The sequence below is a fragment of the Kogia breviceps genome, chromosome 20 (assembly GCF_026419965.1).
Source record: "Kogia breviceps isolate mKogBre1 chromosome 20, mKogBre1 haplotype 1, whole genome shotgun sequence".
Taxonomy (NCBI): Eukaryota; Metazoa; Chordata; class Mammalia; order Artiodactyla; family Physeteridae; genus Kogia; species Kogia breviceps.
This window is the reverse complement of record NC_081329.1, coordinates 18,296,539-18,314,767: the sequence shown is the minus strand read 5'-3', so window position 1 is coordinate 18,314,767 and position 18,229 is coordinate 18,296,539. Positions and strand designations below refer to the sequence as shown.

At 36.2% G+C, this 18,229-nt stretch overlaps 1 protein-coding gene across 6 annotated transcripts in view; it reads right to left on the bottom strand.

Annotated features, from left to right (window-relative positions):
• The window catches only part of SGCZ (sarcoglycan zeta), a 926,925-nt gene that overhangs the window by 145,816 nt on the left and 762,880 nt on the right, over positions 1-18,229 (bottom strand). For all 6 annotated transcript variants that reach the window (XR_010838464.1, XR_010838463.1, XM_067022529.1 and 3 more), the window contains 2 exons: positions 14,443-14,515; positions 5,932-6,055 (listed from right to left, as the gene is read on the bottom strand). Coding sequence is in view for 4 of the 6 variants with exons in the window: in XM_067022529.1 (XP_066878630.1) it covers positions 5,932-6,055; positions 14,443-14,515 (197 nt within the window). In the remaining 2 variants the exon portion in view is untranslated. The remainder of the gene's footprint in view (positions 1-5,931; positions 6,056-14,442; positions 14,516-18,229) is intronic.

Sequence of the window (18,229 nt, the reverse complement as noted above, 5' to 3'; positions counted from 1 at the left end):
AGATTGTGAAATCTGCTTAAGGGGCCAACCCAGTTATTCAGACACCACAGAAAATGAATGATTCTGTCTGTCTCTTAATTTAACTTAAACATGCCAGTCTAAAGAATATACAAAGAAATAACGATGTTTATGGAGATGCCATTAGTGAAGTGATGGGCAATTAATTAAAAAAAATTTACTCTCTGGTTTAATTTTTTAAAAAATACTCATAAAGTCACGCTGACTCCCAATCTACACCAAGTAGATAATGTGCACAGCAAGTAACAGGTAACTATTAGATATAATCAGGTTTGAAGACTCCGTGAAATACATTACCTGTACTTAACACCCATGTTGCTAAATCTTCTAACTTGCAAAATTACTTCACTTATTCCAAATCATGGACACAACACTTTCAGGGCCAGAGATCATATGGTTTTGACATGCATGGGGAACGGTCCAAAGAAAGGAAAATTGGATCATGAATTTGAATGAGCAAACAAACTCTCTCTAGCTATGTCTTGATTCTATTGTTATGTAGCTAATTACGGCCTAAAGGCATCTCTAAATTGACAAGAGAACCAGAGAATACTCCATTTTCTACACATTTGCTCTCACCCAAGTCCTAATCATTTCTTACTAAGACTCTTGCAAGAGCCCCCTAATTGGCCTGCCAGTGGCCACTCTTGTCCTCGTACAGTCTATTGTACATGCTGTTGGAGTGAACTTCTAAGAAATGCAAACCAAATCATGTCCTACCAGCGCTCAGGTTTCTCTAACGGCCTCCCCCCACGCTTAAAATGAATCTTGATTCCTTTCCATGGCCCACAAGCCCTGTATGATCTGGCCTATCTCTCTAACATCACTTCCTACAATTCTTGCAGGAGCTCTCACATTTTCTCAAACACACCAAAACAACCCTGGCCTCAGGGCTTTTTAACTCCTCATTTTCCTAGCCTGAAAAACTTTTCTCCAAATATTTACAAGTGGGGATAGATATTAACAGGGTGGCTAGAGAACAGAGGTAGGAGGGAGATTTCCCCTGTTTGCCTTTTTATGCTTTAAATTTTTTTTTGAAATATACGAATCTATGGCACTAAGAATAAGCCAGAAAAAGAATTCCTATAGCATAGACATGTATACTTTAGATTAATTTTAGATGTGAGCATATTTGTCTGGATCTCTACTAAAAGGTCACCCTCTAAAAGAGGACTTTCCTAACCACCCTATTAAAGTAACACAAATCCATTAATCTCTCCTTACCAGCTTTACTTTACTCTGTAGTAACAATCTCTTCCTAACATTATATTGTGTATTTGTTCATTTATTGCTTATTTCTCTTACTTGCTAGTAATATCTATGAGGGCAGGGCCTGTCATTGGTTCAAGACTATAGAACAGTGCATAGAATTGTGCCAGTACAAGTTGCATGAAGTAATGCTTTTCCTTTACCTTGTACATGTCTCTCTCATCTAGGTCACAATCCTCACCCTCCACCAAAGCCCAGTTCATCTGCTTCATCCTCCACGGACCTTTCCCTAGTGCCCCAAGATGGAAAGACTCTTCTTATTTGGTTCTCCTGTAGCAGTTTATTATTAACATCTTATTTTGCTCATTACTTGGTAGCTTATTTTATAGTCATATTGATATATTACTTTCCCTAATAAACTATGTCCTTCTTGAAGGTCGAATTAAGTCTGAATTTTTTATAACTTCACAGTGCTTGACCCTGTATGTACAGCTTCCATGTAATACCAATAGTTGTTGAAAAAAATGGATAGATTATGAAATAAAAATGATTGCATTTACCAACAGTATTCAAAGTTAAGAAAGAATAATTAAAGTTTTTGTTTGTAGGTATCGAATGTTGAAATTTATTACTTCATAATTTCTTCTAGGTTAAGTGACAGGAAAGCAAAGAGAAAGGACTTCTATTTTTTTTTAAGATTAATTTTTTTTTTCTGATTCTAAAGTTAAAAGTGCACAAAACTAAGTAAAAAAAATGACAACATATTTTTGGGGTATAAATGCTGGGCCTCATTTCTTCCTGCTCTGTGCTTCCACGATGAGGGACATCAATGAGTGTAATACCAATTGCTACACCCTGTGGGTTCTTTCACTCACTTCTCCACGGGGGAGGAGGGGCGATTCCTCTTACTGGTTGAGTTTGACAGAGGAACTGGGCTTGCACAGCATATCCCCCTTTCTTCCCTTCTGCTGAGGAGGTGGCATGCTTGCAGAGAGTAGATATTCTCAAGCTTCGCCAATGTCAAACGTATTATGAAGACAAGCTCTGGGACTGTGGGGTTTAGGTCTGCATATGTGGAGGTTAGTTCATGCTGAGAAGTGTTAGGAGCTGGTGTTTTGTGCAAGAAACCTTGTGACGTAGACAATAAAGAATGGGACGTGGAAAGCTAAAGAACATGTGGATAAGGAGACTCATGTAGGATTAATCAAATGACTGTAAGATATTGTCAGTGGTTCATTTCTTAGTAAGCACAGAAGCAAGTGTTCCTGGAAAGCCCTGGTGGGTTTCAGAGGCCTGCTGACACCAGGCCACATCGCTGGGTTTTACAGTTTGGAACTGATTGCCTTTCCGTTGGTGTAGCCTGACTGAATAAATGTGGAGAGTAGCTGTTTTTATATAGGTAGGACATGCAGGTGGCGGACTCAGAAAGCAAGCCCAGCTGTGGTGGCCTTATCAATGGAGTTAGCCTTGAATCTTATGGTGTGTGGCCTGCTTCAGTTTAGCTACAGCTGTGCTCTCCAGCTCTCCTATCCATTTACGGGTGACTCTTGATCATATTGGGCTATGTGGAAATACTTAATTCCATCATCTTCTGAGATCCACATTGTAGCTTCACCCATATATGGGAGGTAGATTTTTATTAGTAGGCAAATTAAAATGAACGGGGTCTTTAAAAAGAGACAAAGGGGGTTAATTATATGGGGATGGATGATGACTAGAACTTTGGTGGTGATCACTCTGTAGTATATACAGACGTGAAATTATACTGCTGTACACCTGAAACTTACACAGTGTTATATACCACTTTTACCTCAATAATAATATAAAATTTAAAAAGAAATAATAAAGGAACAAAGAAAGGATAAAGAAAAAGAAGGAATATAAATAATATTCTGAATTTTGAAAGTTAGCCTCACAGATATAACATCCATCCATAGAAGGATGAAAGAGTGAATAAATGATGGCTTTACATTTAAAAAATAAAAAGAAGGAAAAAGAAAAGAAAGGGGAGAAAAATATTTTCTTGGTTTGAGACAGAAAACTAAGTGATGAGATAAAAAGGGGTGCTGTATATTGATTCTTTCCAACCCCACGTTGCTCAGCTTTTCCAGGCTTCTGCAACTTGGACGGACTCCCTCGTGCCTCTTTCTGCTCTGCTTAAGGCACTTACTATGGCACTGCTCACTTTCCAACCTCTAAAATGGATATTTCTATTCCATATCACCCTATAAACCATATAGTGCATTTGTGGTGAAGGTCTTCCTGGCGCTCAGAATGACACCCCTGAGCTTTGAAGTCACAGCCCATTGTCTTCTCTCTACCAAGAATCCATTTATTCCATTCTTACCTGTTGAAATCAGACCTATCCCTGTAGTAGAACATTTAATCAGTTTGCAAGATTAAAAAATTGTGTCATCTTGTAACATATGTTATTAAGTTATTGCATTGCATATGCTATTTTATAACTTTCAATGTTTTACCTACAATTGTCATTCAAGTTGTTTTCAGAGCTGAATTTGAAATTCCTTGCAGTACAATGTCTGAAATGAATGAAACTTCTGCAGTGCAGAACTTCGTGTGCCATTTCATTTTTACTTATTTTGGTTACCTCAACACCATGTTTGCCCTGATCTTAATTAATTGAAACACTACCTAAGAGTAGGGACTTTATATTTTTCTATATTATTTAATAATTGGTGGATCTGCCTTTCTGTGGCATAGCCAATGAAGCAAAGAGAAAGATTTTATATCATTTCATACTTCTTCCTAGAAAAATTACATGCTATTTCATTCTAATAGAAAGTGCTGTGCTTTTCTGTATATTTATTTTGTTAATATAAAAAATGGCCACAGCTGAAAGCTTTTGGCTGTGACTTATTTACAGCATAATACTCAATTAACAATTAAATGCTAATCTGTAATTGAATTCAAGGATTCTGCTGATACTTTGAATAAAAGAACATAAGTAAAGTGGTGCATAAATAGAAGCAGAATGGAGATTAATAATCACCAATATTTATTATGAGATGATTCATTATGAATAATTTGAATGAAATGATTAGCATGATAAAAATGCTTTAAAAAGATGTGAGATATTTAAGAAAGATTTCTCCCTTGCTGTGGTAGACACAGTATTGTAGTCTGCAATTGTAGTGGGAAGAAACCCTGAAAGGTAATATGGATATATGTTTTCAACATTATAAAACATATTGCTAGATTATTTAAGCTGTAATATCAGATAAGATGCTAATGATCCTGGCAATAAGCTTGTTTACAAAAAGGAAGCCAAATGTGTAATACAAATTTATCTTGAATCAATAACTGAGATACTGGTATAAAGGTACGAAAGGAACATCCTCTCTTTGATTCTATTGATGTCCGCCCTCATATTTACATCTGAAGAGGTCCGAAATGCTCCAGACCGTCACTCTCAGATCGTCCTTCCGTGCTTTTTCTTCTCAGCTTGACCTTTATAAACTCATTAAAAAAATAAATAAGCACACGAAGGAAGAAAATATTAAGGGAATTAATTGGTGGAAACAGCAGCACAACAGATTTAGACCTTTAAGGACTTTGGGAATTGTGGTAAAAATATACAGAATCGAATATGTATTATGCATAAGGCTTTGAAATGATGAAGATAGAATTAAAAACAAACAAGCAAACAAGAGAGCAACTACCAAGATGTCCAGGCAGATTTGAAAAAAAGCAACAGATGAGAATCCTAGAAATGAATAACAAAATTACTGAAATTAAAAGCCCAGTGTAGGGATTGAAGAAATTAGATACTGAGGAGGAACCTGGCATGTAGATCTGAATAAACAGGCAGAGTGAGGCATAGGGCAATAAAGAAATAGAAAAGAGGAAGGAGAGGCTAAGAGATCTGGACCGTAAGGGAATGAAAAGACATAACATTTCTTCAGAGAGTCTGAAAAAGGCTATAGAGAAAAGGGGGAGAGGTAATATCTGAAGACGAAATGTTGAGGAATTTCCAGAATGGACAAAAATGTGATTCTGCAGATACAATAGTCACAATGTAGACAGCAAGTAAAGGAGACAAAATAAGTACCTGCCTATCACATTCCAGTGAAAGAATGGAAGCCCAAAGACAAAGGGTTCTTTAAATCAGGCAGTAAGAGAAAGAAGAGGATCTTTAAAGGAATGAGGACAACAGAGTTTAAACAGACTCTTGGGTGAAATAAAGCAACACGGAAGAAAAACAGCATGTATCTCACCTAGGAAATAATCGGGTGAAGTAGCAAAATAAACTTTCACTTTTTGTTTCCCTTTTAGAAAAATATAGGTACTATTTCTACTGAAACAAACACACAAACTTTCAAAGCACGTTTTGGAAAAACTTTTTGAAGACCAAAATGGAACAGAGACAGAAAAGACTGCCTTCATTCTGGTATTACCTTGAAATTCATTCCATTCATCTGTCGATTTTTGAAACTGCAGGAACTTAGATGCCCCACTTATAAATGACTTATGAATGAATCTCTTTCAGTAGAAAATAAATGGAGCTTTGACTTATGAAAATAACATTAGGTTTACCCAGTTTCATATTTAAGAAGTATTAATATTTTCATAATTTGAGCCCTCTTATGAAGTAGTTCCTTATGTTTCTCCTGGAATCATAGGCGTCTAATTTGAGAATAAGCACCCTCTGCAGTAAACGGCCAGTGTCTACACCTCAGAACTCACCTCCCCCTCTGTGGACTGCAAAAGGAGCTCCTTCCTGCAGGCAGCCTTGAAGTCTCCAGCTGCAGCACTCACCTGGACGCCCCGGGGAGCTTCCATTATCAAGGACCTGGTTGGTGATTCAAGCCTTAAACAAACAAACAAACACCTTAATATTGATAAGAAAAAAGTTTACATTGGACTCAAAGATAATGTTAGTCAACTAAAACAAACAGGCAGGCATAAATACAAATCCTTGCCATTTCCAAAAAGAAAAAATGCTAAAATGAGTTTTAGAAAGATTTTTGATTGCTTTATCTATTTTTTGGCTCTTTCTTCATTTGTTAGCATCAATTATTTACTCTCATTTGTATAATGATTTAGTAACAGTTTCTTGTGTTGTTTCCCTTCACAATGCACGTGAAAAGTAGGTCGTGGTAGTTTACTATTTTAAATCTTTTACATATTTTCAATATTAATGATGGAGTCTTAAGAAATAAATTTCTAGAAAGTTAGCATGTAAATATCCCTCAGTAAAGAGTCATTGTCTTGCAAAGATGAGAGAGTTTTAATGAAAAACTTCCAAAAGCGCCCAGTCAAAATTTTGTAAACTAAAAAAATCTCAAGGGACTCTTTACACTTCTAGACATTAATTAAAATGAAGACGTAAGCTATTTCCTACATCACCTGACCTCTATCGGCCCAAGAAAATGTCCACAGAATGAATGACCTTAGTCTGAGAAAGAAAAATTAAATGAGGGGTGATACACAAGTGTTTTAGATAGCTGTGCCTGCAAAAAAGATAGTTGGGAGGCATTTTAAAAAATTATCTCCAAATATAAACCTAGAGAAAGAGCAAAGGACGGCAAAATACAGAAACAAGAATATAATCGTGAAAAGCACTTGGTGTGATAAGAGAGCTTATCCTGGAGTTGATTGTTTTGGATAATAGCTTGCTCTGGGGCTGTAATTGCCTGTGTTCCTAGTGACCTCAGGACCTCAGGACAAGAGTCCCTTCAGGCTCACATTCACCATCATCCAGAGCAACAGGTCTCCTTTGAGGCTACAGTCCCGGCGTGGTTTTTCAGAGAGAACCACAGCAAATAGTTTGAGCACTGAAGATCAGCCCTCTCTCTCAGTAGAAAAGTTGAACGTAAACACTTGAAAGTGATATTGAAGGACTAGAGCCAGCATTTTGAAGAAGTGGTTTCAACACTTGAAAATTTTTTTCACTCACTAAAGCTACTTTGAAACTTTCATCCCTATAGGCCTTTTGGATATCTTCATAAAATCCCTGGAGGGTGAGGTTTTGAATATATATATTTTAAAGAAATGTCTGTTTGTTTTTTCTTTTCTTTTTTTTTTTTTTTTTTTTTGCGGTACGCGGGCCTCTCACTGTTGTGGCCTCTCCCGCTGCGGAGCACAGGCTCCGGACGCGCAGGCTCAGCGGCCATGGCTCACGGGCCCAGCCGCTCCGCGGCATGTGGGATCCTCCCGGACCAGGGCACGAACCCGTGTCCCCTGCATCGGCAGGCGGATTCTCAACCACTGCGCCACCAGGGAAGCCCTGTCTTTTTTAAACACAAATTACACGTTTTCACAGAATATTTGAAAACTTCAAAAAGAATCACCCATAATTTTTTCATTCATAATCCTTATACTTTGCACAGAGTATCTAAATTTCAAAATCTGAATGTTTAAATATATATTTATAAGTGATGTCCTCTGATACACCCCCAAATATTCACCATCTTGAATAATGTATCTGTTACCATTTCTATTTCTACTTGTTATAGACCATTTCTATAACATTCAATGTAATTACATAAGTTTGGGTATGATTGAACCACTCAATCAGAAGTCAGATAAGAACTTAATTAACAGGAATTAATGTTCTGAAACATTATGAATCTGACATTGAAGGAAACACAACTTGTAAGCGGGAGGAAAAACACGCTTATTTTATCAGATAATTGATATGGTTTAGTTTGTTTCCAAGGATAAGGGGTTGGGATACTTATATATTTGACAGTAAAATATCTGTATTAAGTGTGAACATTTTTTGTACTATATTTTTACTCTATTTCTGCTAGAGCATTAAAATATAGTAAGTGCTTCTGGGCTTTTGAGTTTTTCCATTCTCATCCTTACTAATTATTTAATTTAAAAATCTTAATTGTCTTCATCTTCATTTTAGACCTCAGGTACCCATTACCAGTCTTGCTACAGAGTCTTTTGCTCGCATTGACTTAGAGGATCCCTATTCAAAGAGGCAGTAAAGATGGAGAGCTGGCTAGACCTGGTTCAGGAAAGTGAGCCAGCAGCAATAAATTTCAGTTTTATCATCTCTAAAATTGACAATTATTATGTTTTCTTATAGGATTGTAAGGAATCTCTTAAATTGATTAAGGTTAATAGCTATGTAGTAGGATAGTAGTTTGAAATGTATGGGATTTCCTTCCGTCCCATTTCCTTGCTTCCTTCGCCATTCCCCGTTCACTAAACACTATCCTTTGCCAAAAATGGTGGACGATAGAGCAGAGAAGCTGTTAAAGATATTTTGTGTTTCCTAATGTTAGACATTTTGAGTTGAAAAGAAACTCTAGCCATTTATTGTGTTGAAAATGATTCAGCACATAAACAAAAACAGAGAAGAAAACCAACATCAGTGAGACCTTATTTATTTCACGAGTTGGAGAAACTGTTTTCTTGATTCACAGGCTAGAGAAGATTTGGAGAAAAATAAACGTAATTGGTCTTGAATGGCTCTCTCTGTTCTGCTACCTGAGGTCAAGTCCTAGGTTGTGGGACCTTTATTCTTTAGGTGTTAGAGGTCTGAGGAGAGAGTGATATTTCAGGATAACTGAGGACAAGAGACCACAAGATCCTCAAAGGAGAAAAGAGTGGTGACCTGCAGTGACTGAGGACTAAGTGACGGTAAGAAGAAGAACATCTTGGCAAATGCCAGTTGGATTATGAGGCTACCAAGGACCAAATGTCACCCCAAATGCTTTGGCAGTGTAAGCGACTTGGTCTAACGATGCAACCCCAGGGAGAAAGAAGAGAAGTGAATAGACTGGGGCTTAGTTTCTGATAGAGAGTACAATGGAGACCATACATGGATGCCACCAGCCGCGGCGGGTCCTCAAAGTGCAGTAACGATCGACGAGAGCGGGTAGGGAACTGAATGCACCAAGGTATGGGATCAGAAGGTCACAAGCAACTGATGGTTGCAAGGCAAGTTTAATAGCAAGGCATAGCCGTATATATACCCCTAAAGCAGGGACTTTGCTTAGTCACGCCTTATCGGCATCAGCTGGTTGATTGGCTTCTCGGCTTCTCCCTCAAAGGCACCGATTTCCCCCCCAGGGTTGCTTTTCCTAGCTTTAGGGAACAACCAGGGACTCCCAGTAACTGAGCAGGTCCCTGGAGCGATTTGGCCAAAGGCCATCTCCTTTTTTTCGTTCATACCATAAAGTCCAGGATGCATACCAAGGAGAGTACAATCGGGCCCTGAGGCTTATGAGGGTCTTAACGGCGCCTTCCTCAGAGGGCAATGCTCGCCACACATGTAAATTAAAGTTTTACAGGAATATTTTCATTCTTCTACAGATAATTTTGTGCCCTAAGACAATATATACCTGCCATATATATATATATACATATATATATGTGTGTGTGTGTATATATATATATATATATATATATATATATATATATATATATAAAAAACCTATCAAGGGGTAAAGGGGTAAAGGTAAAGCATGTTATATATAATAAATATAAAACTTATCAAGGAGTACATATACATATAACTTATCAAGGGGTACATAAAACATTAAAAACATGGCAATTTTACAGTATTGCTAAATCCTTCAAGTTCTGAAAGTGATAAAGACTGAAAGTGATTGAATTAAACAGACTTCAACTGTATGATTTGCTCATCTTGATAAAATTAAAACTAGTGATCACTAAGAAATGATATAAATTTTATAAAAAGTAGCACTGTTTTATGTAGTATCCATCACTTGGATGAGTAATATACACTAGGAACTTTAATAATGGAGAGCGTGCAGATAGAGTATATAATAAAAATTTATCAGATCATTTGGAGGATTTCATGATTCTATTTTCAAAGGAACATGTTGTGGTATTCAAATATTTCTTATGAACATGAAAATTAAAGTAAGCTGCAAACTAGTTTTTACAAGCTCGCCTGAGTATTTAGCATAAGCAAATAAACTAAATTTGGGGCAGCAAAAATTTCATAGCAGGACTACAATGTATATGGAGACCTAAAATCTTCAAATTAACCCTGCTGTGAATAGCGTAAATTCAGTGTGAGCATTTACAGATGCATGTATTAACCCGAATCATCCAATATCAATATTCACAATTACGTGTGTACTTACATTTAAATATTACATTTACACACATTACCTGCCTAGAACTGCCCATTGTCTCTAGGTCTATCACTTGGTGAATAAGGAAAAAACACATTTTTCACAAGCGGTGTGCAAATTTTGTTCTATATTTCCATCCAAACTGCAAGTGTTAAACCCCATGAATTCTGACAATAAGAAAGTAATATTTGCATTTAAGCACAATGCGGCACTTCTAAAAGGTTTTGAAATCAGGTAAGCATATGACCATGATACTAACTATCCAAAGAACGTTATAGAAAAAGTAGATGTAGACACAAAACTTAAAATATATAAAATAAAAAGTAGACATCATGTTAACAGTTATCCCAATTTATCAAAAGGATTTGATGATGGTGTAATAATATATTTCATTGACTATTTTATAAATAATATTTTCCCAGGCTCTTACTAGAAGCTGGGTACTTCTAGAGGCTATATTATAAACTGCAGGATATAGAAAAAGTATTTCCTATATGTATTAAAAGTGTTGCTGCATACTATGAAGTAATGAAAGTTATTTCCAAGAAGCAGTCTGGGAAATTCAGGTATAAACTCACTGAGAATTATTATGTGCAAGAGTTACATCAGTCTAATGAAAGAATTAAACATAGGACTTTGAATAATAAGCTCATAGTTTCTACACAAGTTCTACTAGAAATTTTAAATCCAGTTAACCTCACTGGGGCTCAGTTACCTAATAAATAAAATTACAGCGCACCTTAAACAAAATATTTTATTCATTGCAGAACATCGTTAGATCTGTTCTTTATTAGTGTGTTAGCCATATATTTATAATAATACACTGAAAGCTATTTTAAGGAAGGACAGAAAATTTAAAAATAAAATTCTCTCTCTTAGTTTGGTCCTCCTCCCTCTGTCCCTAACGTGCAGTGTGCAGCTCCATTAAACATTAACCAGAGCGCCTCAAAGGTGGGAATGCCTGCCTGCTCCACAGAAAGATCTCTCTCTTTTCTTTTCCTTTCTTCTGACACTAGCTGTGCAACTTCTTAAAAGAATAGCATTCTTTCCCAGATCTGTAGGGGGTCATAATGACTTGCTGTTCCCTTTGTACGATGCTTACCTGGACTGTGAACCATCGGTGCACTTTATGTAAAATACCAGTATGCCATTTTGATGTATGATCCTTTGTCTCGAAAATGTACATGACTGTGCTTTCCACCTCTGACAGGTGGAACCGTTCTCAGGGCTTCTGACAGTCTGTCTCCCGGATTATAATCCTCAATTTGGCTTGAAAAAAATTCCCTTTCATTAATTCTTCTTAACTTGATTGTTAATTGAATTTTTGTCGACAAAGAGAAAAATGATACAACCACTTTGGAAAGCTCTGGCATTTTTACATAAAACTTAACATAGCCAGATACATCCCAAGCATCTTTCAATTATGAAAATGCATAGATAAAATATTGTATGTTCATATAATGGATCAGCAATAAAGCAGAAGGAACTATTGATAAAGACAACATCATGAATGGCTCTAAAAAACATTATGTGGAATGAAATAAATCTTACAAAGAAGTACATCTTGTATGATCAATTTATCTTAGTACTAAGTCAGCCTAATCTAATACAAGGCAAAAGAAAATGAGAGTAGTTTGCTTCTGGTGGGTAGTGGTGGGGATTTACCAGGAAGGAAATCAATGTTAGTCACGTGTCTTAGTAATACAAAAACAAATGATACCACATTCCTTATATATAGGCATTTAGCATCCTCGTTATTCAGTTTTACTAAGTTTCAGTAATTCACATTAACCAATTATAATAAAACTATTATGTGTGAGACAGAGTGGCTGGCTGTTATTGAACTAAAGGTAAGCAAGGAAGACATAGATCCCGTTCTAGTGGCAACACAATCTTGTTAAGTAAAGAAGGAAAAGATAATTTATACAAAAATGTAGAGGTCCTAAATGAGAATAGTCATAAATCAAGACTATAACACACTATGAGACACTGTTTTCACATATTCTTCAACCCTCCTAAATCCTTGGGGTTTCAGCATAAAGTAAATAATTATTATATTTGTCTTATTAAAAAATGTCTGGGGCTTCCCTGGTGGCGCAGTGGTTGAGAATCCGCCTGCCGATGCAGGAGACACGGGTTCGTGCCCTGGTCCGGGAAGATCCCACATGCCGCGGAGCAACTAAGCCCGTGAGCCATGGCCGCTGAGCCTGTGCGTCCGGAGCCTGTGCTCCGCAACGGGAGAGGCCACAACAGTGAGAGGCCCGCATACCGCAAAAAAAAAAAAAAAAAAAAAAAAAAAAAGTCTGATCACATGAAGAGGAGCACCTTCTCCTGTTATTCGTAACTAGCTTGTTTGAATCTGGGCTACTCAACTAGTGAAAAACTGAGTTGTTTTAAGGAATTTTATCATGGAACTATAAAGGTCTGCAATATTTACTGTTGTAAAAGTATGACTTTTTAAAATAAATTTATTTATTTTTGGCTGCTTTGGTTCTTTGTTGCCACGCGCGGGCTTTCTCTAGTTGTGGTGAGCAGGGGCTACTCTTCCTTGCAGTGTGCGGGCTTCTCATTGCAGTGGCTTCTCTTGTTGCAGAGCACAGGCTCTAGGCGTGCAGGCTTCAGTAGTTGTGGCACGTGGGCTCAGTAGTTGTGGCTCACAAGCTCTAGAGCACAGGCTCAGTAGTTGTGGCGCACGGCTTAGTTGCTCGGTGGCATGTGGGATCTTCCAGGACCAGGGCTCAAACCTGTGTCCCCTGCATTGGCAGGTGGATTCTTAACCACTGCACCACCAGGGAAGTCCAAAGTATGACTTTTTTTAAAATTAACATTTTTCAACCTTATTTTTCTATTTTTATTTGAGCATTTTTTCCACTCATCCACATAGGAAGGGCTGAGCCTGCTCTTCATGAAATAAAATGGGTATTTTGCTTAATATTTTATTGTGTTTCAAGACAAAGACTCTATCTCTCAGGTTAATAATTTAATTCAGCTTTAAAAATGATTTTAAATATGTAATTTATTTTTTTATATCAATATGGGTTGTCTTTTTCCATATCATAGCAAATGGACATATATACACTACCAAAAGTAAAACCCATAGCTAGTGGGAAGCAGCCGCATAGCACAGGGAGATCAGCCCGGTGCTTTGTGACCACCTAGAAGGCTGGGATAGGGAGGCTGGGAGGGAGGGAGACGCAAGAGGGAAGAGATATGGGGATATATGTATATGTATAGCTGATTCACTTTGCTATAAAACAGAAACTAACACACCATTGTAAAGCAATTATACTCCAATAAAGATGTTAAAAAAATATACCTATTTGAAATTAATTAGAGGAAATATCTTTTTTTATTGGCATATAACATTGTATTGGTTTAAGGTATACAACATAATGATTTTCACAAATGTATATATCACAAAATGATTACCACAAGTTATTATAATAGGTATAATTTTATATAAAATATATAAAGTATATATTAAATATATATTTATTGAATTAAGAGCAATAGATAAGTTAATAGATTTTAGTATTTCAACTTTATCAGTGATTGCCATGATTATTCTAGGGAGAATACCTTATAATGTTGTCCTCTCAAACTGACAGATGGAGCTTATTCCACTGGAAATATTAGATTGAGGAACGTATCACAGGGCAATTAAGTTCTGCCTTTTACTGATCACTGTTTACATTTGTTTCTGATTTCCTCTACTTAAGCCTCTCTGACTATTTATAGCTTTCTCTCACTCTCTGCCTCCCCTTTCTTTATGCCTATGCGTGCCATATATTTCATTATCTATATCAGATTTTCTGAAAGCCCTATTTTTATTAGTCCTCCTCTCAACAACCTCTATAACTGCCTTTTCTTTTCTTTTTCCACACTCCTCCTGTCCGATATGTTTATTTTATATCCATTGTATGTTTGTAAAGGAAAAATATACAGAAGGACAGAATAATAACTCACATTTTCTTGCCGTCAATGAAATATCTGATTATCTATCTACCATGTAGGCAGGGAATGTCAATTCTTTATATAGTTACGTAGCACATTTTCTGCTTTAGTTCTTTATATATCAAGGACCATCATCAGTGGTGGAAACAGTGACACAGGTATAAATGCCAGGACTTACCTGAGGTCTTGGGAAGGTTCTGCTCTGATGTGAGGTGTTTCAACAGAGTGCCCAAACACTGCTCCTTCAGTGCCTGAGGATAACGTGAATCCAGGAGTCAGTATAAGCAAGTGGACAGACACACTGGTTTTCATTACTACTGTTATGCACCAAATATTCTTCTAAAAATGGGACAATTGAAAATAGGAGTACAGAAAATAAAAGAGAAAAATTGGAAAAGGAGTTTAAGGTAGTGTAGGGCCAAGGAGGGTAAATCTAAGTTCCACCATGTTGACCCTTTTTAAGATGATCTTATTTAGAAAAGTTCAGACTGAGTGAGGATTTTCACCTTCTGATCATACAACAAGATCCATTTCCTTCCCTTTTCTTTATTTCCAGTTAAGTGAATTTGAGGGAGGGATAGGTCACAATATTCAGTTCTTTCTACAAGCAGCAAAGCTTGAATGAAAATGTGGAGAGTGAGCTCTGATGTAGTATAGTATTAATTGTTTCAAGACGTAGGTCCATAGGGCATTTAGCAATTCGCCCACAAGCAGCACTAGCCTTTAGTTAGAGTGATCATCGAACTACAGAGAACAGGTCACCTTACTTTGACCTTTCTGGAATTAAGGCTCAATCTAAAACCATGAACGGCTTGAGTTCATTGGAGTGGACTTCACCTGGGATCATAGTTCTCTGAAGAGGTTATGTGCTCAGGTAGTTGAAAGATACTCTATCTAAACTTTCATTTATCGACTCCATTTGATTTTCCAGGTTGACAGAGCTTTTTCTAATTTAACTGAGCAAAATAAAATGATACAATTTGTTCATTCTCTGACTATATTTGGGGTTTACTACCTATAGCACTCATTGGGAAGCTATCATAACTATTTTGAAATTTTACATGCTAAGTTATATATTACTCCCCGTCTCAGCTAAAAAATATATAAATATCAAAGACGTTCCTTATATCCCATTGTATTCTTGTGAGCAACATGGTATCTTACATATGTGAGGACTTTCTTCTTGAAAGCTTTTTCCCCTCTTTTTAACCCTCCTAGTTTGATTAATGGTACAATCATGCCCTAAAAACTCAAGTCAGAAATGGGAAAATATACTGAGATGCCCTTTCTTGTTCAACTTCCTTATTAGTTTACTTCTTTTTACAACTTCAGTATCACTTATATTTTCTCCCAGTTATTCCTCGATACCACAGCCAACTAACGTTCTGAAACTCAAAGCTGACTGTGTAATTCTCACTTAAAATGCTTCTGGAATCCAAAAGTCTGTGGAAGTCAAACCCAAATTCCTTAGTAGAACTTACCTGTTAGCAGTTTTCTGCATTTTACACTCCAGTGACAAGAAACCTTTTGCAGAGTTTGAAATGTTTATGAACTGTTATGAGCGCCGCTCTTCCCGATGTACCGCTCTTGCCCCTTTAATGGCCATCTCTACTCATTTTCAGGATCTGATCCCAAATGATTCCCTCTGTGAAACATTTTCTGTGTCCTTCCTGCTCTTGCTCTTTCTGCTCAGCTTCCCCAGCTCCTTGTGAAAATTACTCTACATAGCAGTTACACTGCTTTGCAATTCACGTTAAACTTCTACCCAGTAATTTATGGGTTCCTTGAACTCAAGGACTTTGTCTTAATAAATTTTGTATGCTTAGTACTGATCTTGAATTCTGATATACAGTTAAGGATCAGTAAGTGAAAGAAAGAATGGGAATGAAAAAATTAATAAAAGTGTGAATAAATTAAAAATTATTCTGCAGTATTTTATGATTGATATGTAAAACTTGCTACATTTCTGTTTCCCAGTTATTTCTTTGTTTAATACTTCAAAACAAATCAGGTTATTAATATCCTGAGGTGATGATCTGAATTTATTAAAACTGTTATTATGGGCCTATTCAATGTTAATTTTTCTAGTAAAACAGGGAAACAGTATTGTTAAATTGTCTCTCTGAAACAAAAACAAACCCCTACCATGTTGTTCATTTGAGAGCAGAGAATAAGCTGCCAATATTTCTGAAGATAAATTATTTCAAAATCTGTTTTTACTTTTCAGTCAGCATTTTTCATAATTTAAAAAATATCTCAAGGCATTTACTCTCAGATGCCAAATCATGTCCTCTTTTCAACTTTTTAAGGTTTTCAGAAGATAAAAAGAGATCATGGAAAAGATACTTAGATGATCAGACTGAAAATACATTAGAATAAAGCTATTTTCCTCAAGATGAAATATATTCAAAAATGAAAGGTTTTATCACTAATAAAGAAAATTAAACTTAAACATATCAAAATTTGAAATTACACAGAGACCCTTCTTGCTCATATTTTATAACCTTCAAGTAGCTTGTATTTTTCTAGCATTTATCTCTGATTTTTTTGGGGAAAAAAAGCTCTTCTTTTGTTAATTCCTTCTATTCCTTTTAATGAAGCATAAAATAACTGAAATTTAAAAGCGTGTGGAGAAAACAAAAAAGAAAAAAAATTTTCAAATTGAATGATACTTGATGGAAACTACATCTAGGAAAAAGATATAGAAATAATCCCTCTTTCAAATTTCCACCTTCAGAAAAGAATATCAGAAGGTCAAGCAGAGCTTTCATCATTCACTCTTAGGATATATATTTTCAGAAAATAATAAGTAATTCCAAGGTCTATAATTACTAAGATTGTCATTTTGCCCTTTACCTTAATAACCACTAAAGAAATAAGAAGCAATACACACCTGAGACGTTTAAAAAATATCCAGTGAACCAGTGTTACCAACAGCATATCTTTAGCAAACATAATCATAAGATTTGTTGTTATGGATTTATCAAAAGGCAGCTACATTTGAATTGTTCGATCACTCCATTGTGCACATTCTAACAGAAACTGAAACATAAAAATGTGAAATAACTTGATAGCAAATGAACTACCTATACTTTTTTTAAATTTTGCAAAACATTTCATAAAAAATCAGTTCATGATGTGATTTGGAAAATTAAGAAGACAAGATCTCTACGTGAATTACCTTTTTACTACATTTGAGTTACCTGTGCAAGCTTTGAAACACTTGATCTAGTAGTATATTTTGTTTTGAGATTTGGACATTTTACCTAAATACAGATACAGCATAGCTAGTGCTAGTTTTGCTACTTTAAGGTCACATTCATTGTTATGCAGGAATATTTTCCGTATAGCCCTTTCCTGTACAAACTTTATCATTACTTAATCCATATGCAATTTAAGCTTTTCTGATCCCTGTGGAAATCATTTATCTAAAAATGTACTGTTAGTTGTACCATAAACTCAGGTTCTTTGGGAAAATAAAGGATTACCTTAATCCTGCCTTTTTGTCTTATTTTATTCTTTAGATTCTTCACCCATATTTAAACTAGTTTCTGGAGAAAAGTAAGATGGGCTTTCTACTGCTGGTAGTCATAGGCAGGAAGATCGTGTTTCCAACTGGCACACCATGCTGATCATTTCAAGTGAAATGCACAAGGACAGGTACTCATCTTAGCAGCACCTCTGTTTCTTAATGCTTCCCCCCCCCCAATACTTCTGATACATTGCCACTAAAGCACATTACATGGAAAATAGAAATCCATAGAAATTTATCCAAAAGTGGTGGTACCCAACTGTCTTTAGCGGCTTCAGATGCTACATGTGTTTATGGATTTACAGGCATACCCTGGAGACATTGCGGGTTTGGTTCCAAACCATGGCAAGAAAGCAAATAAATGCAATAAAGCAAGTTACACAAATGTTTTGGTTTCCCAGAGCGTATAAAAGTTATGTTCTTGTTTTTGTTT